Source organism: Podarcis melisellensis (assembly GCF_964234715.1).
Source record: "Podarcis melisellensis genome assembly, chromosome: 15".
Classification (NCBI taxonomy): domain Eukaryota; kingdom Metazoa; phylum Chordata; class Lepidosauria; order Squamata; family Lacertidae; genus Podarcis; species Podarcis melisellensis.
Window position 1 is genome coordinate 21,921,732 of NC_138532.1, and position 20,856 is coordinate 21,942,587.

Sequence of the window (20,856 nt, forward strand, 5' to 3'; positions counted from 1 at the left end):
CATAGGCAAACTCCAGCCCTCCAGATGTTTGGGACTACAGTTCCCATCATTCCTAGCTAACAGGACCAGTGGTCAGGGATGACGAGAATTGTAGTCTCAAACATCTGGAGGGCTGGAGTTTCCCTATGCCTGATCTAGGGCAATACTCCAACCATGAAACCACTTAAGCACCTTCAACACACTTTCCCTCAAAGGATTCTGGGCACTGTAGTATGCAAGTAGCGGTTCTCAACCTGTGGGTCCCAGATGTTGTTGGACTACAACTCCCATCATCCCTGAGCTCTGGCCTTGGTAGCTAGAGGTGATGGGAGTTGTAGTTCAACAGCATCTGGGGACCCACAGGTTGAGAAAGGCTCGTGTAAGTGGTAAAGCACAGGGCTCAGAATTCTTTGAGGGGAAGAATGTGCTTTAAACGGTGTTTCCGTGTGCTGCGCCAGTGCAGGCTTGCCAGAGCAGCTTCGTCACACTGGCCATGTGACCCAGAAGTGTCTCCGGACAGCGCTGGCCCCCGGCCTCTTAAGCGAGATGGGCGCGCAACCCCAGAGTCGGACATGACTGGCCCCTACGGGCAAGGGTACCTTTACCTATACTTGTAATATGTACCTAACCATAGTCATTGATCGCATTCTCATCCATGAATTTCTCAGTGAGCCTGAAGCAAACTGCTGTCAAAATGATGTTTTCAGCTTAGGGAGGATTGGATAAGTCTTTCGAAGGGGTCACGTCCTGCTCACCTGAGTGATCAACTGCACTTGAGATTTTACTTGTTCCTCGCCGGGGCTCCTTGTTCCTGGAAGACCTGGCAAGAGGCACGGAAGCGTCTCTCTACACCTCCCGCCCACTGAAATTATTGATAATCAGACACCCGCTCATTTCCTTTCTTAATACACGCGCACCTACCAATTCCGATCACGCCATGAAACGGGTGGGGTGGGTGTGTTCCCAGTTAAGATCTGCTAAACCGCTTGAAATGAATGAATCTAAGTGGCTCATGTCCATTAACTTCAAGGGCCTACTCTGAGCAGGACTGACATTGGTTGACTGACAACTGACAACCCTCACAACCATGGGTTGGGCGCTCTTGTGGGGTTGACGCTCAGCTCGTCTGGAAGCGACCTTGGGAGAGGGTTTGTCGCTCGCCACCATCTATCCTTTTTCTTCCCTTTCTCTCTCCTCCTTCTCCCAAATACGCCGAGGGGGTGGACTGCTTCAGGCTCTGCCCTCCTTCCCGAGCCGGCCCCTTGTCCCCACCCTGTCCTCGGCGCTGCGATCTCTCCTCCCCACCAGCAGGTGACCCTAAGCCGGCTCCTCTCCGCCTCCCTCCCTGTCTGCCTTTCTGCCGCCGCCGCCGTCGTTGCCGCCTCCGGCTCGGCGATCATCGTAACGCGGAGACGCCTCGCCTGCCCGGGGGGGCGGAGGAGCCGCGGGAGGGGGAGCGGCGCGGTGGCCCCGTCGGCGCTCCGGGCCAGGTAACCTCTCCAAGGAGCGCGCGGGGGCTCCCCAAAGCGGGCGCACGACCCTGCTGGGCTCTGCAGGGCAGGAGAAGGTCTTTGGGGGCCGGAGGGAAGAGTCGGGGGCCGGATTCCCAGGCTGGGGACCTCCTGTTGCGCTCCATCACGGCGGCGGAAGCCTCTTTAAGGGAGGGCGCGGAGAGCGCGCGCGGCGCTTCCCAGGCATGAAGACGGGATTCCCAACGGGGTTTGAACCCCGGATCTTCTTTCGAGCGCCAGGGATGCCTCGGCCCTGAAGACGGACGAGGCATCCAACAAGAGAAGCTCAAAGCACGTGCAAAGGGTCTCCCGCCTCCTCCCCACCGATCTGGAGGAAAGGGGGAAAGGAAGGGACTTAAGAGCTCAGCTGCAAGGAGCTCGGGTTCCCTTTAAGAAATTGTTGAAATGAAAAGCCCCCCCACACACCTGTTGCACCTCCACTGAAATGGCTCAGGTAGGAGGTGGTGTGCTGGAAAATCTCAGTGCTTGAGTACTGTGGCTCACCTTCCAGATGTTAGGCAGCATTTGCTGATCCAAAGGCTGTAAGTGGGGGGGGGAGGCTTTTTCTTTTAGAGTTTTCCCTTCCGAACCTCACATACCTCCCCATCACCTGTAATTTTTTTCTCCCATTTTCATTTCACGCTTAACTTGTACTTTAACCGCCCCCCCAAACTGCCAGTTTCTTTCATCTCTCATTTTACATTTTATTCTTCCTCCCATAACAGTTTCCCCTTCTTCCCCTCCTCCTTTCTATTTCGGATTTATCTGTTGTCATTCCAATAATAATAATACAGTGGTACCTCGGTTTAAGAACAGCCTTGTTTATGAGCTATTCGGTATAAGAACTTCGCAAAACCAGAAGTAGTGTTAAGGTTAGCGAACTTTACCTTGGTCTATGAATGGAAGCACCGGTGGCAGGACTCATTAGGGAAAGTGTGCCTCAGTTTAAGAACGGCTTTGGTTTAAGAATGGACTTCCGAAATGGATTAAGTTCATAAATCGAGGTACCACTGTATATATATTTAAAAATACTAACCTTTGATCTCACTTTATAATTTCCTTCTACACTTCTTCTGGCCCTGCAGAGGAGAGAGAGCTTTATTCTTTTCTCCCTTCTGAATTTCTCTGACTCCTGGCCACCTTTATTCACCATGCAACAACTTAGTCCATTGCAAGAGGCTATGGTGAGGCTAGGGGTTGGGGCAGGCAAGTGAGGAGGCACTGGGCAAGCTGTGGCATGTGAAAGTGCCCCCCCCCCAAGCTCACTAGTAGGTCTCAGTCCACTATCTAAGAAACACTGCTAGTGGAAACAGATGCAACTGTTAACCCTCCTTTTAAAAACCTAGTAAGTTTCCAGTCCTCACAGAAGCTGCACATTGTGTGATCGGAATAGACGACACCTTGCCTTACACAGGCATGGAGAGGGTTAAAGAAAAATACAAAGGATACAGAGTACTGCTTAGCACTGAGTGAAAAGTTATTGGAAATAAATAATTTGTGGAAATAAATAATTGGAAATCACTTGACCAGCATTTCAGGCTCTTTGTGCTTTGCTAACCTTTAGGTTTTCCCCAGAGAATGCTGGCACCTCCCATTTCTCAAAAGCTTCTGTCACCTCTTTTTGACAACACCCACCAACCCAAGATTGCTATTAGAAGCAGTGTTATAGAAACTAAGATATATGCCCCCCTCGAACCTGGGTTCAAATGGCACCTTGAACCTGGGTTATGGTTGCCACAATGGAATGTCTATTCACCAGGTGGTTGGACTACTGTAGATGAGCACTGGGGTCTCTTCCAATGCTACAGTTTTATGGTTCTGGAATCTTAGCTACATTGCTTGACTGTAGCTTCGTCTTACAACAATTCTCTTGCCCCAGTATGGAAGAAGGAAAAAAACACACAGTGGAAATGGAACTAACCATGGACTAAGGCAGAGGTTTTTGAATAGTGGTTGTCAACTTGGTGCCCAGAAATTGCAGTTGGCTCCAAACCAGTAGCAAAATGCACCTGGCGCCTGGCTAATTTCTAACTAGCAGGAGTGATTGGTGGCAAGTGATCCCGCATCTTGTGAGGGGCAGGGGGGTTTCTGGTTAGTTGCAAGAACTGAGGGATTTAACTTCATCCTTTTCTTTCTCCCCTCTATCCCACCACAGGATGGTGGCTACCATGGTCCTCCGAGTGGCCTTCAGCCTGATTGGCTGGCTCTCCCTCTACACGTGGTCTTGCCATTGGTTCAAAGGCCGCACCTACGAGTGGAGCTGCAGGCTGGTCACTCTGACTCACGGGGTTCTTGCCACTTGCTTCTCCGGCTACATCAGCTTTATCGATGGCCCGTGGCCTATGTCTTACCCAGGTACGCTGCAACCGCCTCACCTTAGATCAGAAGTTGGCTCCACGCTGGCTGAAAAACAACGTGGGGACAGTGACAGCAGCAAAGTAGATATAAGGAGCTATTGAAAATGGAATTGAAAATAGTTCAGATGGTTCAGGGTTCAACGTGATGCGCACGTGTGCAGTCGTGCACATGTCACACATGCCTAAAACGGTCAATGCCTGAGCAGGTATCCTCCCCCACTTAATGTGCAATCAACTTGTGTGCAACTATGTACACATGCAGCACAGGGAAATAAATAAATGAATGAATTCCTACTCAGAAATGGCAGGAGTTGGAGAGTCCTTATGGCTCATGTGGAGACCCTCCCTGGAGCCCAAAGAGGATATCACGGAGGGTGGAGGAAGCCCTGCAGAGACTGGAGATGCAGCAGGTCTTTGTTTAGGCTGCTCAGCCTCCCTGCCTAACAGCTGATGTGCAGGGGTAGCGCAGAAGCAGCCAGTTTCCCGTACATCCTCCAGCCTTCTGCCAGCCCCAGAGCTTCAGTTCTAGTTGTGGATATTTTTGGATACAGCTTTTTTTTTTTTGCAAAGATTGAAGAGAGAATGACAGAGGGTGTTTAAAGGATGCTCCCCACATTACACAATTTCACTTATGTGCATGGCGGGCCGGAACATAACCCTAGCATTAGTGGGGGGGGGGGGGAGCCTGTGTTGTATAATCTTAGAAAGCTGTATAATCTTAGAAGGCTGTGAGTATCATGAAGACTTCTGAATTTGCCACTACACTACTGGCTAGATGGACCAATAGTCCGGCTTGATATAAATCAGCTTCTTACAAGCTGGATGCAGTCTGACCTAGGGGTGGGTGATATCTGGTTTTCAGCATCGTGATATACCAATACAGAACTACCTTGGTTCTCGAACTCAATCCGTTCTTAAAGTCTGTTTGGCTGCTTGGCCCCAGAAACAATGCCGACATTCGGCTTCCAAAAAACGTTTGCAAACTGGAACATCTCTGGGTTTGCGGCATTCGGGTACTGATTTGTTCGTCAACTAAGCCATTCGGGAACCAAGGTACCACTGTATATCACAGCGTCTGAAATAAGGATGGCCCTATTTAGAGGCACAGGGGACGCAGGTGGCGCTGTGAGTTAAACCACAGAGCCTAGGACTTGCCGATCAGAAGGTTGGAGGTATGAATCCCCATTACAGGTTGAGCTCCCGTTGCTCAGTCCCAGCTCCTGCCAACCTAGCAGTTTGAAAGCACGTCAAAGTGCAAGTAGATAAATAGGTATCGCTCCGGCGGGAAGGTAAACAGCGTTTCCGTGCACTGCTCTGGTTTGCCAGAAGCGGCTTAGTCATGCTGGGCACATGACACGGAAGCTGTATGCCGGCTCCCTTGGCCAATAAAGCGAGATGAGCACCGCAACCCCAGAGTCGGTCACGACTGGACCTAATGGTCAGGGGTCCCTTTACCTTTTTATGTAGAGGCATTGGCTGGCTTCATGGTTTTCCCCACATTGTAATTTTTGCATAGCACACATACACACATACATCATGTTTCACAATACATTGCCAGGTCAAAAATTATGAAACTGATATAAGGGTGTGGACTTCAAACCGGTTTTGGATGATATATTGATATATCACCCAGCCTTAGTCTAACCTTCTTTTGCCTTTCCTTTCAGGGTCACCTAACACCACCCTACAGGTCCATGCGCTCTGCATGAGCTTGGGTTATTTCCTCTTCGACCTTGGTTGGTGCGTCTACTTCCAGGCAGAAGGGGCTCTCATGCTGGCCCATCACACCGTCAGCATCCTGGGCATCACTGTCTCCCTCGCCCAGGGCGAGTCAGCCGCAGAGGTCAATGGGGTCATCTTTGGCAGCGAGATCACCAACCCACTGCTGCAGGCCCGTTGGTTCCTCCGGGAGAAGGGGCTCTACCACACTCTTACGGGGGACGTGGTGGACTTCTTCTTTGTGGTGCTCTTCACAGGGGTGAGGATCGGGGTCGGAGCGTGGCTGATGTACTGCGTGTTGATGTCGCCCAAGCCCAAGTGGTTCATCAAAGTCGGTGGGGTGATCATGTACACCGTGTCTTGGGTCTTCATGGTCAGCATCTGCCGGTTCGCCCGGAGGAAGAGCATGAAGAAGTACCATGCCTGGAGAAGCCGGTGGAGCAAAGAGATGAACTTGAACACCAACGGGCACCTGAAGGACCATTGACACCCAATCTGGGTCTGTGTTCATGATCTGGTTAGCATGGGGCAGGGGGAAGTTTCCAAAGGTCTGGTGTACAAGGCCATGTGTGCAAGACAGGTCATATTGAAATGAATACCCCGGGCCGCCTAGTAGATATGTAGAGTGCTGAATTAAGACTGGGGAGACCCTGGTTCCAAGACCTCCTTAGCCACGAAGCTCACTGGGTGACCTTTGCCAGCCACTTTCCTCTAAACCCAACATACCTCCCAGGGATTTTATGAGGAAAATAGGATAACTCCTACACCGGGTGATTTGGAGGAAGGGCGGGATACAATAATGACCAGTTGATAGACCTACGTCATGCTGGAGTAGGCTGGAATAGGTGTCAACTCCAGGGAAATTTGCACTATGGAAACATTGGCGTATCGTGCTGCAGACGAGGTGCATTCAATGAGATGAAAACACTTGTGTACAACACAAAACCTGTTTGCACTCCCAAGGCTGTGAGCACTTGGAATGCAATTAACCACAACCTCCTCCAGCAACGTCACTACTATACATGAGAACAGAGGATGCTCCTTTATCTTGAGTGGGATCATTGGCCCATGTCTACACTGTACACTAACTGGCAGCTGATCCCTAGTTTTTTCAGGCAAGCAATGTTCCAGTCCCAACCCTATCTAGAGATGCCAGGGGACTTGCTAAGCAGCACCAGTTCATTTTTACGGTGCATTTCCCCAACATGCCATTCAAGGATCAGGATAGCTTGTCGTTTATAGCATCCAAAAACTAAGAGAAGTGGCACAGGAAGAGAAAGATTCCCATTCCTGCCACTTTTTGAATGTGTAATATGATGCTGAATCGGAACAAAGATTCACCCAGCCAGTATTTGTTTCTGACAGGAAAGCCAGATGTCAAGCATGAAGGTGGCAGCAGCTCTTCCATTCTGCCACCACTATGAGCCAATATTCGGGAGGTATTCCTCCTCTAGGCGTGGCAGTTTCACTTCCAATCATACTTAAAGGGACGCTTCCACTTTCTCTGAAGACCAGGCTTGAAAATGGGAGGTTGGGATATATCAACCAATCTTGTGGTGGAAACCAGGTAGACAAAATCATCTACCACCTCCTGCCCCAGCTGCAACAAATCCTGTCTCTCCAGTATCATTCTCTGCAGCCACAGCAGGTGCTGTACCTCTCCAGTGGTTTGACTTCACTCTCAAAGGCACACCCCTCCACTGTCTCCCGAGACAGACAGATGGATGCCAACCATCAACCCATTTTCTTAAACCACGCACAAACATGTATTTCAGGAATCGTTGCTCCAGTACGCCTGGGACTTCCCTGAACAGTAAATCAACGTTACATTGCCCAGTGTTAATGAAACCATTGATTATTGTTGGCTTGAAGATAATGCCTGAAAGCACATTTTAGAATTCAGGGGGGAGAGGGGACTAATCCTTAAAGTAGTTCTTGTTTTCTGATAGCTTGCTGTTTTCTCTTAGGCACACTCTTCTGTATTTTGAGTGCTAATAAGCAGAAGAACTAAAATGAGTGTTGTGGCGCTGTTGGGGCGAGAGATGTTTGGGTTTGGCTCCCCTACAGTCAGTGCTGAGGTTCTCTTGTTCAGCCAGAGCTGCAACAAAAGTCCTATTGGTATATTTGGGACGATCTGAACAGTGTCATGCTCGCGGGGGTGGACTGAAAGTTTGTATGTATAGTTTCTAGCTGTTTCCTGGGCTGTGTGGTCTGGATGTTGGTATAGTGAGTCAAAAGTCCCAGGTAGGCATTATATACCAGGGTTGAAGTATAGAGGCACCTGACAGCTTCCATAATATGAGCTACAATGTGACTGGGATTTATTTTTATACGTACCTGGGATACTGGTTAAGCTGGCCCTAGGAGTTTGAATGAACTGATTTCCTCCCTACTCCTTGGGGTTGTGGAGGAAGAAGATGCAGTCTCTTGCTCTTATGCCTCAGGAACATAGGAAACTGCCTTGTAATGGGTCAGAACGTGGGTTCCTGTAACTCAATACTGTCTACACTGATTGGCAGTGGCTCTCCAGTGTTCAGGCACGGGTCACTCCCAGACCTGCAGAAGCCAGAGATTGAACCTGGAACCTTCTGCATGCAAGGCTGATGTACTACTGAGCAATGGTCCTCTCCATTGTGTGTGTGTTTTATAAAAAATACATACCTCTGTTCATAAAATCAGAGTGGTTTACAGGCGGCCATTTTGCATGGGGGCGTTTCCATTCCCAGCCCCCATGTCCATTGGCTGAGTGTGCATAAGTATGCCCCACCCCTGTTCTGCCCTCTTCCGGGTCCAAAAGGACCTGTGTGTCGACAATCGCACATCAATTAGAGACGCCTAAAATTATTGCTGCCTGTACAACACTCAAAATATGAATCCATACAATAAAAAACATATAGAAAATTTTGAACTCAGAAATCAGCTCATTGTTATGGAAAGGTGGATTCTTAATTTCCTTCATAAGCCTTGCAGAGTAGTTTTCAGCAGGTAGTTTAGAAGATGACAGATGACAGTAGGTGATTGCTGAATCTCCATTGACAGAGTACAGTGATACCTCAGGTTACATACACTTCAGGTTACAGACTCCTCTAACCCAGAAATAGTGCTTCAGGTTAAGAACTTTGCTTCAGGATGAGAACAGAAATCGCGCAGCAGCAGGAGGCCCCATTAGCTAAAGTGGTGCTTCAAGTTAAGAACAGTTTCAGGTTAAGAACAGACCTCTGGAACGAATTAAGTACTTAACCCGAGGTACCACTGTATTCCACAAGACCGAACCGACGGCACTAAAAGCTAGGTTCCTTGTTGCTCTCAAAGGAGCCCCACCAACTAGAGGAACAACTGGTGATGCTCTTGCAGATAGCCCCTGTGATCAATCTGGGGTATAAGGATTCAGGGTGTCCCTAAGGTCCCTCGGACCTAAGTTGTTCAAGGCCTTGTAAATTAATAAAAGGGCCTTAAACCTGGCTTGGTACTAGATGGACAGCCAGTGCAGGTGTTTTAACAATGCTGCCTCCATCAGCAGTCTGGCGGCCCTATTCTGCACCAGCTGCAGCTTCTGAGCCAAGGGCAGCCCCACCAAAAGCACATTGCAGTAATCCAGCCTTGATGTTGTGCTTGGGCAGCATGCCTGCCATTCTTCGCTGGATTTTGGAATCTATATGGCTTTGATAATATAATAGAGCACATAATATATATCCTCTGAGGATATATATTTATCCTCTGAGGATAAATCTGGTAGCTTCTGCTTCCTAAAAAATAAAATTGAAAGGAGCAAGTTCCTTAGTCTGGGTTGTTGTGGACTTGTCCATTCACTAGTTTATCATTGTGGTGGAAAGCTGGGGAACAGGGGCTACTTAGCACCTCAGCTTCAATCCTTGGCATCTCTAGGTAGGACTGGAAGAGTAAATACTGACCTGGGTGGACCAAGGAAGTTTCCTTTGTTCCTAGGCTTGGGAGCCCTGGACTACCCATTAATAATGTCCCTGCAGGGATCTCTATAATGGCACTGATGCTGCTGGGCCTAATTTTATATATGTACATGAGACTCTTCCCCTTTTGCGTGCTCAGTGGGATCTCTGTGCATTAGAGGCGTGCAGGATGGAGACCGACTTGTGCAAGAAAGAAAGCTGAGCCGAGTGCTTAACTTGGCATAATCGCCTTATCCCCTGGATAAGGAAGGTCACTCAAGCCACCCTGATGCTTTGGAGCGGCATCTGTGATGTACAGGAGCAACTGCTTCCTTGATAAGGTAGTCCAAGTATGGGCAGGTGCAAGAAACCGATCTTGCAAAAATCAGGGAAGCTGCGTTCGCTGCCATTGTTCTCTGAAGGGCAGGCAGGCTCCAAATACTACACAAGATTGTAGCCACGTGTCACAATAACCAAACCTAGGATTAATGGGAGCAGGCTCATATCATAAAAAAGGGGCTCAGCAATTCCACCAATAACCAGGACTCTGGACCCTAGAAGAATATGATCAAACACTAAACGATTATATATGCAAATAAATGAACGGCCAGATACAGGCTTAGCACTGTTTAATTAAACATTCCTGTTTCTTCCTTCCTCGATAGCAATTCTTGAGGCTTCAAATGAATGTTGGGAACCAAACCAAGGCAACAGTTTTAAGAGCACTCAAGGTGGAAGGAGTTTGGCGTATGAAAGATAGTTTTGTTTTGTTTCTAAAGGAAACTTAAGCCCCACATAGAAATGAAGAGTTGCAAGTGGGATCAGCAACAAAATGTTACAGTGCAGAATGTTCCTGTTCAGGTTGCCAGACTTTTTCATTATATTCCATTCCATACCTGCCCTTGCAGTTTTCTGTCCCTCCCCATCACAATAGGTAACCAGCATTCTGTGGGTATGAAACATTCTCCGTCTTCATTGGGCTGTTCTTGTGTTTCCCCTCTAAGCACTTTTTGTACTTCTCCCATTTCTTCAGATATCTCTAACTTGTCTGTGGATGGTGCTGTTTTGGCTACACAGGGACCTACACTCAGAAAAATGAGTTTTCCATTATTATATAAGAAGAATATAGGATCACCCAGATAAGAGTTGATCAGGTGTTAGATACAGCAGTTCCCCTTTAATGTTTTTGGATTTGATTATTGCAAGTAGATAAATATTTGGGGGCCACAGCTCCCATCATCCCTGACCATTGGTCATGGTGGCTGGGGCTGATGCACTCCAACAGCATGGGGGGGGGCACAGGTTCCCCATTCCTTCTCTGTAAGTAACATATCCAAGTCAGAGTGACCATCAGAATTAAAATGTTTCAAAGGAGGTTGATTGAGCTTCTTTGCCAAGATTGCTGATGTGTGATTCCTCCAAAACCCATTTGCGAAAGTCTGTTCTTGTGCTTGCATTAAGTAACGTAGATTACATTGTTAGACATGCGGGTGACATTCTATTTAACAAATAGGTCTTATCGCTTGTTCTGCTTTTTAAAATATTTTTGCAAGGTAAGTGCAGGTGACTGGGTTCACCTGTCTGTGACTAGCATTTCAGAGAGAAGGCTGGATTCAAACACTATCTTGACATGCTAGATTTCCACAGGCAAAGACGTTTCTTTGATATGGAAGAGTGTTCAAATATTTGATCTCCCACTGCTTCCAGCACCTGCATTCTGAAGTGGTACACCTCAACACCAGGTGTGTCATGCCTTGATATTGTATCTCGGCTCCTACTGGCTCATGAAAGGCTCTAGAATTAAGGATGGGTCTCCTTTTAAAGGGATGTGCAATGCTTAAAATAATTTGTGATTTCACTATTCAAGGTGTCCTGACTCCAAGTGCGTACAAAGGACAGCATAAAAATACTAGCATAAAAGCACCATGTTTTGAATTACTCTGTAATAATTATTTAATGTTCCACCAGTGATGGGTGTAGCAACTTTGTATTATATTTTATAAAAAATAAAAGAGATTTTATGTATGAAAGGCTTGCCATAAAATGTGCATTCCTCTCCTTTTTCCTCAGGGACACAGATGAAAAGGAAACTCAGTTACGTTACTCTGTTCAAATTTCCTGGGGAGGCTATTCTGTAGATGAGGTGCTACTACCAAAAAGGCTCTGTACTTGGAAGGCACCCATCTAATTTCACTTAGCATGGGTGGCTGGAGGACCTTAAGGGTCAGTTAAACATATGCAGGAGGGAGCATTCCTTCAGGAAACATGGTCCTCAGTGGGGCACTGGTCCCAGTTTGTCAAGAGGAATCGGGGGTGGGGTAGGGCTCCCTCTGGATCAGTCTCCCCATGTGCAGACTGGGTGTTGATGACTGAACACACACAGATCCCCCAGTCTTGCTCCCATAAGCAGCACCATGTGTTGTATAATTGGTGGTGGTGTTGTTTAGTTGCTTAGTCGTGTCCAACTCTTTGTGACCCCATGGACCGGAGCACGCCAGGCATTCCTGTCTTCCACTGCCTCCCGCAGTTTGGTCAAACTCATGTTGGTAGCTTCGAGAACACTGTCCAACCATCTCGTCCTCTGTCGTCCCCTTCTTCTTGTGCCCTCAATTTTTCCCAACATCAGGGTCTTTTCCAGGGAGTCTTCTCTTTTCATAAGGTGGCCAAAGTATTGGAGCCTCAGCTGTATAATTGGTAGGATGCAGTAGGTGGTTATACGTACTTTTAAGAACTCACATTCCACCATAAATTAACTTCCACCAATCTTCCTTTTTGCCCCTCTCTCCTTTTGACAGGGTCCTTTGCATAGCTTTATCTTGTTTATATACTTCCAGCAGGCTGTAAAGTTCAGAGCTTTCTTCTCAGCGGTTAAGAAACGGAGCTTCAGGTCTGGGCCATCTCATGGAAAGCCAGCACCGTAAGCAAATCTGTTCCTTGGATCCAGAGATGAGAGGAGAACGTTTAAAAGTCTCATGAAAGCTCCAAACATGAATTGCTTGGTTTGGAGTTGGGGTGAAAGGCTGAAGAAAGCTTTCATTTCCAAAGAACTACGCCAAAACAGTTTTCAGCAGACGTTTTTCATTTCTTTAAACCGTGCCACTTTGATCTTTTCCACCCAGACTGAAACGGATGTTTTCTCTCTCTCTCTCTCTCTCTCTCTCTCTCTCTCTCTCTCTGTGTGTGTGTGTGTGTGTATCTCTGTGTGTAAGAGATTGGAAGAGACTGCTCATTGGAATTAATCTGCTGGATAATGATCATTTGTGCGGACCCATGGTGCCATCTGGGTAGGACTTTGGGGCAAATGTCCAGGGACCCACTCGGCAGAATTATCAGGGTGGACGCCAAATGCACTAAGGATTGCTTGCCACATTTTAAAGCAAAGTTGTGCACATTACTATCTAAAGGAGCAGGTAGCCCGATGCACCATTAATTCCAGAGTCTAAAAACTGATGGGTACAGGAATAATTTGGCTTGTGGGTCTTCCCCTATTTTGGGAGGTGGGGAGGAACTGGCAAGATTTTGCACTCTTAAGCTTGATGCCATTACCTGATATTGCGATGTTGTGAACTGCTTTGAGATCTATGGATCTTTTGATAATACTGTAAGAGTTCCACAGGTTAATTATGTGAAACAAGAAGAAGTACTGTATTTTTCGCCCTATAGGACGCACTTTTTCCCCTCCAAAAAATGAAGGGGAAATGTGTGTGCATCCTATGGGGCGAATGCAGGCTTTCGCTGAAGCCTGGAGAGCGAGAGGGGTCGGTCCAGGCTTCAGGAGAGCCCCAGCGCCAGCCCCACAAGGTCAGGGGACAGCAGGGAGGCGGAACGCCGCCATCCCGCTGTCTCCCAATGTGGTTTGGAGGCTGACGGCGGGGAGACGCAAGCTCCGGGGACAGCAGGAAGGACCTGGTCTGAAGGCGGGCGGCGGGGAGAAGAGCGCAAGCTCCGGGGACAGCGGGGAGGCACAGCGCGTCTTCCCGCTGTCCCCGGACCTGGTCTGAAGGTGGGTGGCGGGGAGAAGAGCGCTTCTCCCCACTGCCGGTCCCGCAAGCTCCGGGGTAGAGGGGAGGTGCAGCACGTCTTCCCGCTGTCCCCGGACCTGGTCTGAAGGTGGGTGGCGGGGAGAAGAGCGCTTTCCCCCGCTGCCGGCCCCACAAGTGCCTGGGAGGGAAATAAATTTTTTTCTTTATTTCCCCCCAAAAAACCTTGGTGTGTCCTATGGGCTGAAAAATACGGTACCTCTTTTGTCTGTCCAGAATCTACTGCCCAGTGGGTGACTCCAAGGTCTACTTTCCTCAGTATTTGGAATATTTGTGAATATTCCATGGTATCACAGCAGTTTGGAAAATTTGGGTGGAAGGCTAGGAGAGCCTCTGTGTGTTTATACGTTATGTAGGTTGCCAGCTCAGCCTAGTGCTGTGAATTAAGGAGAACTCCATTTTTGGCAGCCATTGCTTAACCATGATAGATTTCCTGCATTACAGAATGAAAAAAGGGAGGCTGCCAATGGATTTTCTGGCAAGCCAAAATAAATGGACAAACCTCCCTTCCCAAACAGTTCCTGCTTCAGCCAATCAAGATGCTTTTCCCTGGAGGTGCTAGATTCAGAGAGATGCTGAAAAACTCAATAAAACTCAATAAAAAGAACATTTGAATTCCTTTTATCCTAAGTAGGTTCCAATCCATTTATCAGGCTGTGTGTGTTGAATACTGCATTGTAGTTCAGCTATTTTTCTCTCCTATGTCAATAAATTGAGTCCCCCCCCCCCACATTTTGTTAAGCATACAAGGATTAGTTCCACCACACCCCCAATCATGCACTGTCTTTGTGTCTGAAACTACTAAAGTCCAAACTGTTTCCAAGAGTTGATTGTTTTGCCCCACTCTTTCATTTTAAAATGCATCTCCCATTGATTCACTGCCCTCTATCCATGAAATATACTCGGAGTTGAGAGTGGATTTCATGCTCTTTATTCAGCTCATAGTGTTGAGGAGGAATGGAAGTTCCCCCAGAATGTCTGCTTTATAAACATTATTTACACAATGGCCCCCATGCGATTGGCTAATTCTGGGATTCTCCTGTAGGCCAATCAGGTTGTGGATTCACTTCCACCTGGAGCTGGATTGGGTGGCTCCTGTGGACCAATCAGACTGCTGCATTCCTATTGCTCTAGGACCAATCAGTCTGCTGCATTCTGAATCCTATTGTTCTAGGACCAATCAGACTGCTGCATTTTGGATCCTATTCAGCTCAGTACATAACAATCCAGATAACCATAATAATATAATTTATTGGTTTGCTCATCTATCTATCTGTCTTTACAAGGCAGCAATGGGGGATTTCCTCCCAATGCAAACAGCACACCTGGAGGCGAGATTTTCCTTCAACCACAGCAGGGCACGAAATTGGGGGTGGATTTTCCACTCCACACCTGCTGTGATCTTGGTAATAATCACCCTTGTGACCCAGTTGCAGGAGTGGGAAACTTTTGGGGAGCACATGTCAGTGATGGGTGGAACCAGATGCAAAAGTGGATTGCCATATCCCCCCCCAAAAAAAGTTATGGGTTTTTTTCCATTTATTTTTAAATACCTCCTTTGCCATATGCCTGGGTTTTCCCAGACATTTTGCTGATTTTGTGAAAAATTGACCCAGACGTCATTAGTCATTATACTGCCCGATTCCAGGACATGTCCGGGAAAATCTGGACATATGGCAGCCCTAAAATTGGGTAGAGCAATGCTTGTGATCCTTATCTTTGCAGAGCACTTAGGCTATATTATACTGCTGTGCAGAGGTTTTTGAGGGGCACAAGGATTTATCTATTTTATTTTTATTTTATTTATTGAATTTATATACCGCCCTCTACCTGCAAGTCTCAGGGCAGTTCACAGGATAAAATCAGAAAATAAAAGCACAAAGTACAGAATCAAAATGAAAACAACAACCCAATTCTTCTTATTTTTTGGTGATCACTTGTAGCGAAGTAGGATTGTCTTCCATGAACACAGTCTTAACAGTGACTGTGGAGGCCAATTCTGGATCCCCACGTCCTTCCACAGTGGGGACATAGGTTTCCAGGCGGGAGTTGATCATTGTGAGGGTTTGCCAAATGTGTCTTCCTCTTAGCTCGTTTCTCCCTTTCATCCTGAGTTTGATCCTGAGTTCAAAGTCCACAATACCTTTGGTAAAGGCTATTCTCCAACTGGAGCACTCACAGGCCAGTGTTTCCCAATTGTCAGTGTTTACACTATGTTTCTTTTTTAAAAAATTGCCTTGAGAGAGTCTTTAAACTTCTTTTGTTGACCACCAGCATTATGCTTTCCATTTTAAAGTTTGGAATAGAGTATCGTATTTTTCGCTCTATAAGACGCACCAGACCACAAGACGCACCTAGTTTTTGGAGGAGGAAAACAAGGGAAAAAATATTCTTAATCTCAGAAGCCAGAACAGCAAAAGGGATCGCTGCACAGTGAAAGCAGCAATCCCTCTTGCTGTTCTTCTGGCTTCTGGGATAGCTGCACAGCCTGCATTTGCTCCATAAGACGCACACACATTTCCCCTTACTTTTTAGGAGGGAAAAAGTGAGTCTTATAGAGCAAAAAATACAGTAGTTGCTTTGGAAGGCAATAATCAGGCATCCAAACAATATGACCAGTCCAACAATTCTGATGTTGACGAATCATTGCTTTGACACTCATGATCTTTACTTCTTCCAGTACACTGGCATTAGTTTGCCAGTCTTCCCAAGTGATATGTAAAAAAAAATTCAGAGAAACCATTGTTGGAATCTTTAGAGTAGTTGGAGATGATGTTTATAAGTGGTCCATGTTTCAAAAGCATACAGTAAGGTTGGTAGTACAATAGCTTTTTAAACAAGCATGTTGGTTTTCCTGCAAATGTCCCGGTCCTCAAACACTCTGCACTTCAATCAGGAGAAAGCTGCACTCGCCAAGCCCAACCAATGCTGGATTTCGGCATCAGTGTTGGCCCTTGTGGAAAGGTAACTGCCCAGGTAGGAGAAGTGTTCAACACTTTCCAACACTACATCATTGAGCTGGATTTGTGGCACTGCAAAGGGGTTGTTTTGTGCTTGTTGGTGCAGCACTTTGTTTTTTGGATGCTGAGTGATAGGCCAAGCTTTCTGTAGGCCTCTGTGAAGATATTTAGGATGGTTTGGAGGTCATCCTCTGAGTGTGTGCACACTATGTTGTCATCAGCATACTGAAGCTCTATGATGGAAGTTATGGCAACCTATTCTTTGCTTTCAGCCTACTCAAGTTAAAGAGCTTTCCATCTGTTCAATATATGATTTCTGCCCTGGTGGGGAGTTTCCCTTCCACAATATGAAGGATCATGGCAAAGAAAATAATAAATAGAGTTGTTTAACGCCTGTTCGCACTGTGATTGGTTCACTTTGAGAGCCATTGTTATCTGTGATTGTTGCTGTCATATTATCATGGAGGAGCCGAAGCATGTTCACAAATTTATCTAGGCAGCTGATTTTCAGAAGGACAGTCCACAGAGCATTATGATTTACAGTGTTGAAGGCCTTAGTCAGGTCGATAAACGCTGTATACAGAGATTGGTTTTGTTCTCTACATTTTTCTTGAAGCTGTTGAGCAGTGAAAGCATGTCTACTGTCCCCCTAGATGATCGAAAACCATTTTGGGATTCAGGAAGGGTAGCCTCAGATATATTTAGGAGATGGTTTGCTAAGATCCTTGCAAGAATTTTGCAGCCTGCAGCTAATAAAGAGATGCAGTCCATTCTATCACCTTTTTTAAAGAAGGTTGATAATTTTAGCATCCCTTAATTCTGCTGGGATTTCCTCTCTCCCCCAGATTTTTGATGAGCTTGTGAAGCTGTTGTGTAAGTTCAATTCCACCCACTTTGAAGACTTCGGCAGGTATCCCTGGCTTTGTTGCTTTTCACTTAGTTAATAGCTGTATTAACCAAACTTCCCCAGATTTTGAGCTATATCTCCAACCCAATAACCTCCCCCTAAACCAAAGGCCTGCTTAAAGAGGGATGTTTTTGCCAGGCACCTAAAGGTGCATAACAGGGGTCAGCAAACCTTTTCAGCAGGGGGCCAGTCCACTGTCCCTCAGACCTTGTGGGGGGCCAGACTATATTTTGAAGGGGTAAAAAATGAATTCCTATGCCCCACAAATAACCCAGAGATGCATTTTTTTAAAAAAAGGACACATTCTACTCATATAAAAACACGCTGATTCCTGGACCATCCATGGGCTGGATTTAGAAGGCAATTGGGCTGGATCCGGCCCCTGGGCCTTAGTTTGCCTACCCATGGTGTATAATGAAGGCATCAGATGAACCTCCCTGGGGAAAGCTGGTAAGGCCTGGGAAGGGGGTTGGGAAGAGTGCTGAGGGTCAGATATACAGGCCCCAAGCCCAGCATTTGCCCCTGGGCCTGAAGCTTCTCACTCTTGCTCTACAGTCTACTCTGTGCTATTCAAAGTAGAGGCAAACAGGGTTTCTTAAAGAGGACTGGCCTCTGTTTCTCATCTGCTATGCAAATAGCGATAATGGAAATTTGCAGTACTAGGATCTTCCAGTAGATGGCAACATGTTGCAGAATGCACCCAGTCACTTCTGGTTTTCTTCTGAGGTGGGCAAATTGCACCCAACCGTTCTGCAAAACTCTATTTTTATGCTTCCTGGCGGTTCAGTATGCAAAACTGCATGCTGTGTGCACTATTAAACAGGATTTCTTTCTTTCTAATTTTACCTTAAGCTTTGCAGTTATGGCTTCCACCGTTTAACTCCAAGGGAACAAAGGCAGATGAGCCAAAACAATGCTCAAAGATGGGCACTTGCCCAGATCGTTCACCTGGGCTACCATCTGGTACACTAGCCCAGGCATAGCAACATCATTGATTTTTTAAAAGGGTGACTTTCAGACCTCTCTGCCTAGCAGGATTTCCTACTTGAATCATTAACATTTCCTCTGTTGGGTGAGCTGGAGGACTGTACTTCAGGGCTGGCACACACATGAGGCAAGGTGAGGCGACTGCCTCAGGTGGCAGGATCCGCAGGGGCAGTAGACCCAACCTCCAAGGAATGCATCATGTGCACTAGAGTATCTACATAGGGTCGGATTAAGACATGCTGGGGCCCTAAACCATGACAGCGTTCACACTATACCTTTGGAGCATATTCAAGGTACAATCTTTTTCTCAAAGAACTCTGGGCACTGTTGTTGGGAACTGTCACTGTTTGAATTCTTTGGGGGAAAGTATGGGCTTGGAATGTGCTTCTCAGGTATAGTGTGTACACAGCCTGTCAGGTTTAAGAAGCTCCACACCATTATGAGGAGGGGAAAGTCTCTAAACACAGTATGCAGGGCTGGATTTAGGTTTGATGAGGCCCTAAGCTACTGAAGGTAATGGGGCCCTTTATATTTCCAGCTGTCCTTTGTCAACGACAAATTGTCACTCTTTTTTGTGTTGAATATATGCTATATGGTTATTTATGGACCTAATAGGTGTAAAGCCATTTGCCACTGATGCTGTATGTATTTCTTTATTTTATTTGTTTTTTATCTTATATTTTGGAAATGTACATTCAGGGTTTTTTTACTTTAAATTTTTTTGGGGGCCCCCAAGAGAGTGGGGCCCTAAGCTATAGCTTGTTTAGCTTATATGTAAATCCGGCACTGACAGTATGACAAATAATTGTCCAGTATCTTTTTATCACATCAAACAATAATGTCTGTTTTAGAGTCTGTTTTCCCTGTTTCCTTTATTATGTAAAACGCAAAATTAAGTGGTTTTTTTGTTTTTTTGTTTAGTATTTAGAAACACTTCATAATCAGAGGCCCTAAGCTGTAGCCTACTTTGTTTGTGTGTTAATCTGCCACTGAACCTGCACCCAACTCAGAGATTTAACTGTGAGGGAAATGAAACAGTACACAGGGCTGAACCCTGGTGAAGGAAAACTTGAGCAACTTACCTTAACGGCATTTTAATACAGCAAAAACTGGGACAAAATGGGGACAGTGATTGAACAAAGCTGGGTACCAGAAAATCGGGACACTTGTATACTATGATACCAATGATAAATGCAAAATAATTAGTATAGATCCCACAAGCCTGAAGACTGCCCACTCCTGCACAGGTAGCAGGCAGCTTTCTGCAAGATTGAGGCCACATTCACACCATACATTCAAAGCAGTATTGTACTGCTTTCAATAGTTATGGCTTCCCTCAAAGGATTCTGGGAAATGCCGTTTGTTAAGGGTGCTGAGAGTTGCTAAGAGACCCCCTATTGCCCTCCCAGAGTGGTTTAACAATCAATCTCTCTTCCCAGGGAATTCTGGGAATTGTAGTTCTGAGGGGAATAAGGGTGTCCTAACTACTCTCAGCACTCTTAACAAACTACAGCTCCCATAATTCTTTGGAGGAAGCCAAGACTGTTGAAAATGGTGCCGTGGTTCTTTGCAAACCATGGTGCAATGGTGTGACTGTGACCTGAATGGCAAAAAAATGGCTACCTGCTGGAATCAAGGGTGCCATAAGTGGCTTAGCAGGGTGGGAAAGGGACATGCACTTAATATTAACAGGGCTAGTTGAGTTGGTAGAGTATGAGGCTCTTAATCTCAGAGTCGTGGGTGAAAGATTCCTGCACTACAGGGAGTTGGACTAGATGATCCCCATGGTCCTTTCCAACTCTACAGTTCCATGACTCCATGGCAGAATCTAGACACATATAAAAAACTTTGTGAAAAATATGTTTTGAAAAATACATTGGATTTGCCATAGCTCAGCATCGCCATCTAGTGCCACATTTGGCAATAAAAGCCATAATAAGGCTGTGTGCACACTATACATTTAAAATTATGGTAAGGAAAACTGTAATAAGGTTGTGTACACACTATACCTTTGAAGCACATCTGAAAGACTTTATTTCCCACCCTGCTCAAAGAATTCTGGGCACTGTAGTTTATTAAGAGTTGCTGGGAATTCTAATTCTGCCAGAAGCAAACTACAGTGCTCAGAATTCTTTGAGGGAAATAATGTCCTTCAGATGTGCTTCAAAGGTGCCCCAAAGCCCACCTAATTCAGCATCCTGTTCTCCCAGTGGCAAGCTGACAAGCAGGACTGGAGTTCAAGAGCCCTCTCCCCTCCTGTGGTTTCCAGCAACTGGTATTCAGAAATACAGTATTATTGCCTCCAGTCATGGCAGATAGTAGCCACTGACAGGCAAATACCTGGAGAATAAGTCTTGTCTGAAAGCCATCCAAGCTGGCGACCATCAATGTCTCCTGTGGGAGTGAGATCCATAGTTTAACCATGCACTGCGTGAAGAAGTACAGTGGTACCTCGGGTTACAGACGCTTCAGGTTACAGACTCCGCTAACC

At 46.4% G+C, this 20,856-nt stretch overlaps 1 protein-coding gene across 4 annotated transcripts; it reads left to right on the forward strand.

Moving 5' to 3' along the window:
* The first annotated feature begins 817 nt into the window (after positions 1–817).
* On the forward strand, positions 818–7,426 carry LOC309357662 (TLC domain-containing protein 5-like). Of its 4 annotated transcripts, none has more exons than XM_081890032.1 (3): positions 818–1,127; positions 3,646–3,845; positions 5,515–7,426. In XM_081890032.1, the coding sequence occupies exons 2-3, from the start codon at positions 3,647–3,649 to the stop codon at positions 6,051–6,053; spliced, it is 738 nt and encodes a 245-aa protein (XP_081746158.1). In that variant the 5' UTR covers positions 818–1,127; position 3,646; the 3' UTR covers positions 6,054–7,426. The 4 variants fall into 4 exon arrangements, with proteins under 4 accessions (XP_081746158.1, XP_081746159.1, XP_081746160.1 ...); XM_081890033.1 differs by lacking the exon at positions 818–1,127 and adding an exon at positions 1,383–1,469; XM_081890034.1 differs by lacking the exon at positions 818–1,127 and adding an exon at positions 1,625–1,944.
* The last annotated feature ends 13,430 nt before the right edge of the window (positions 7,427–20,856 follow it).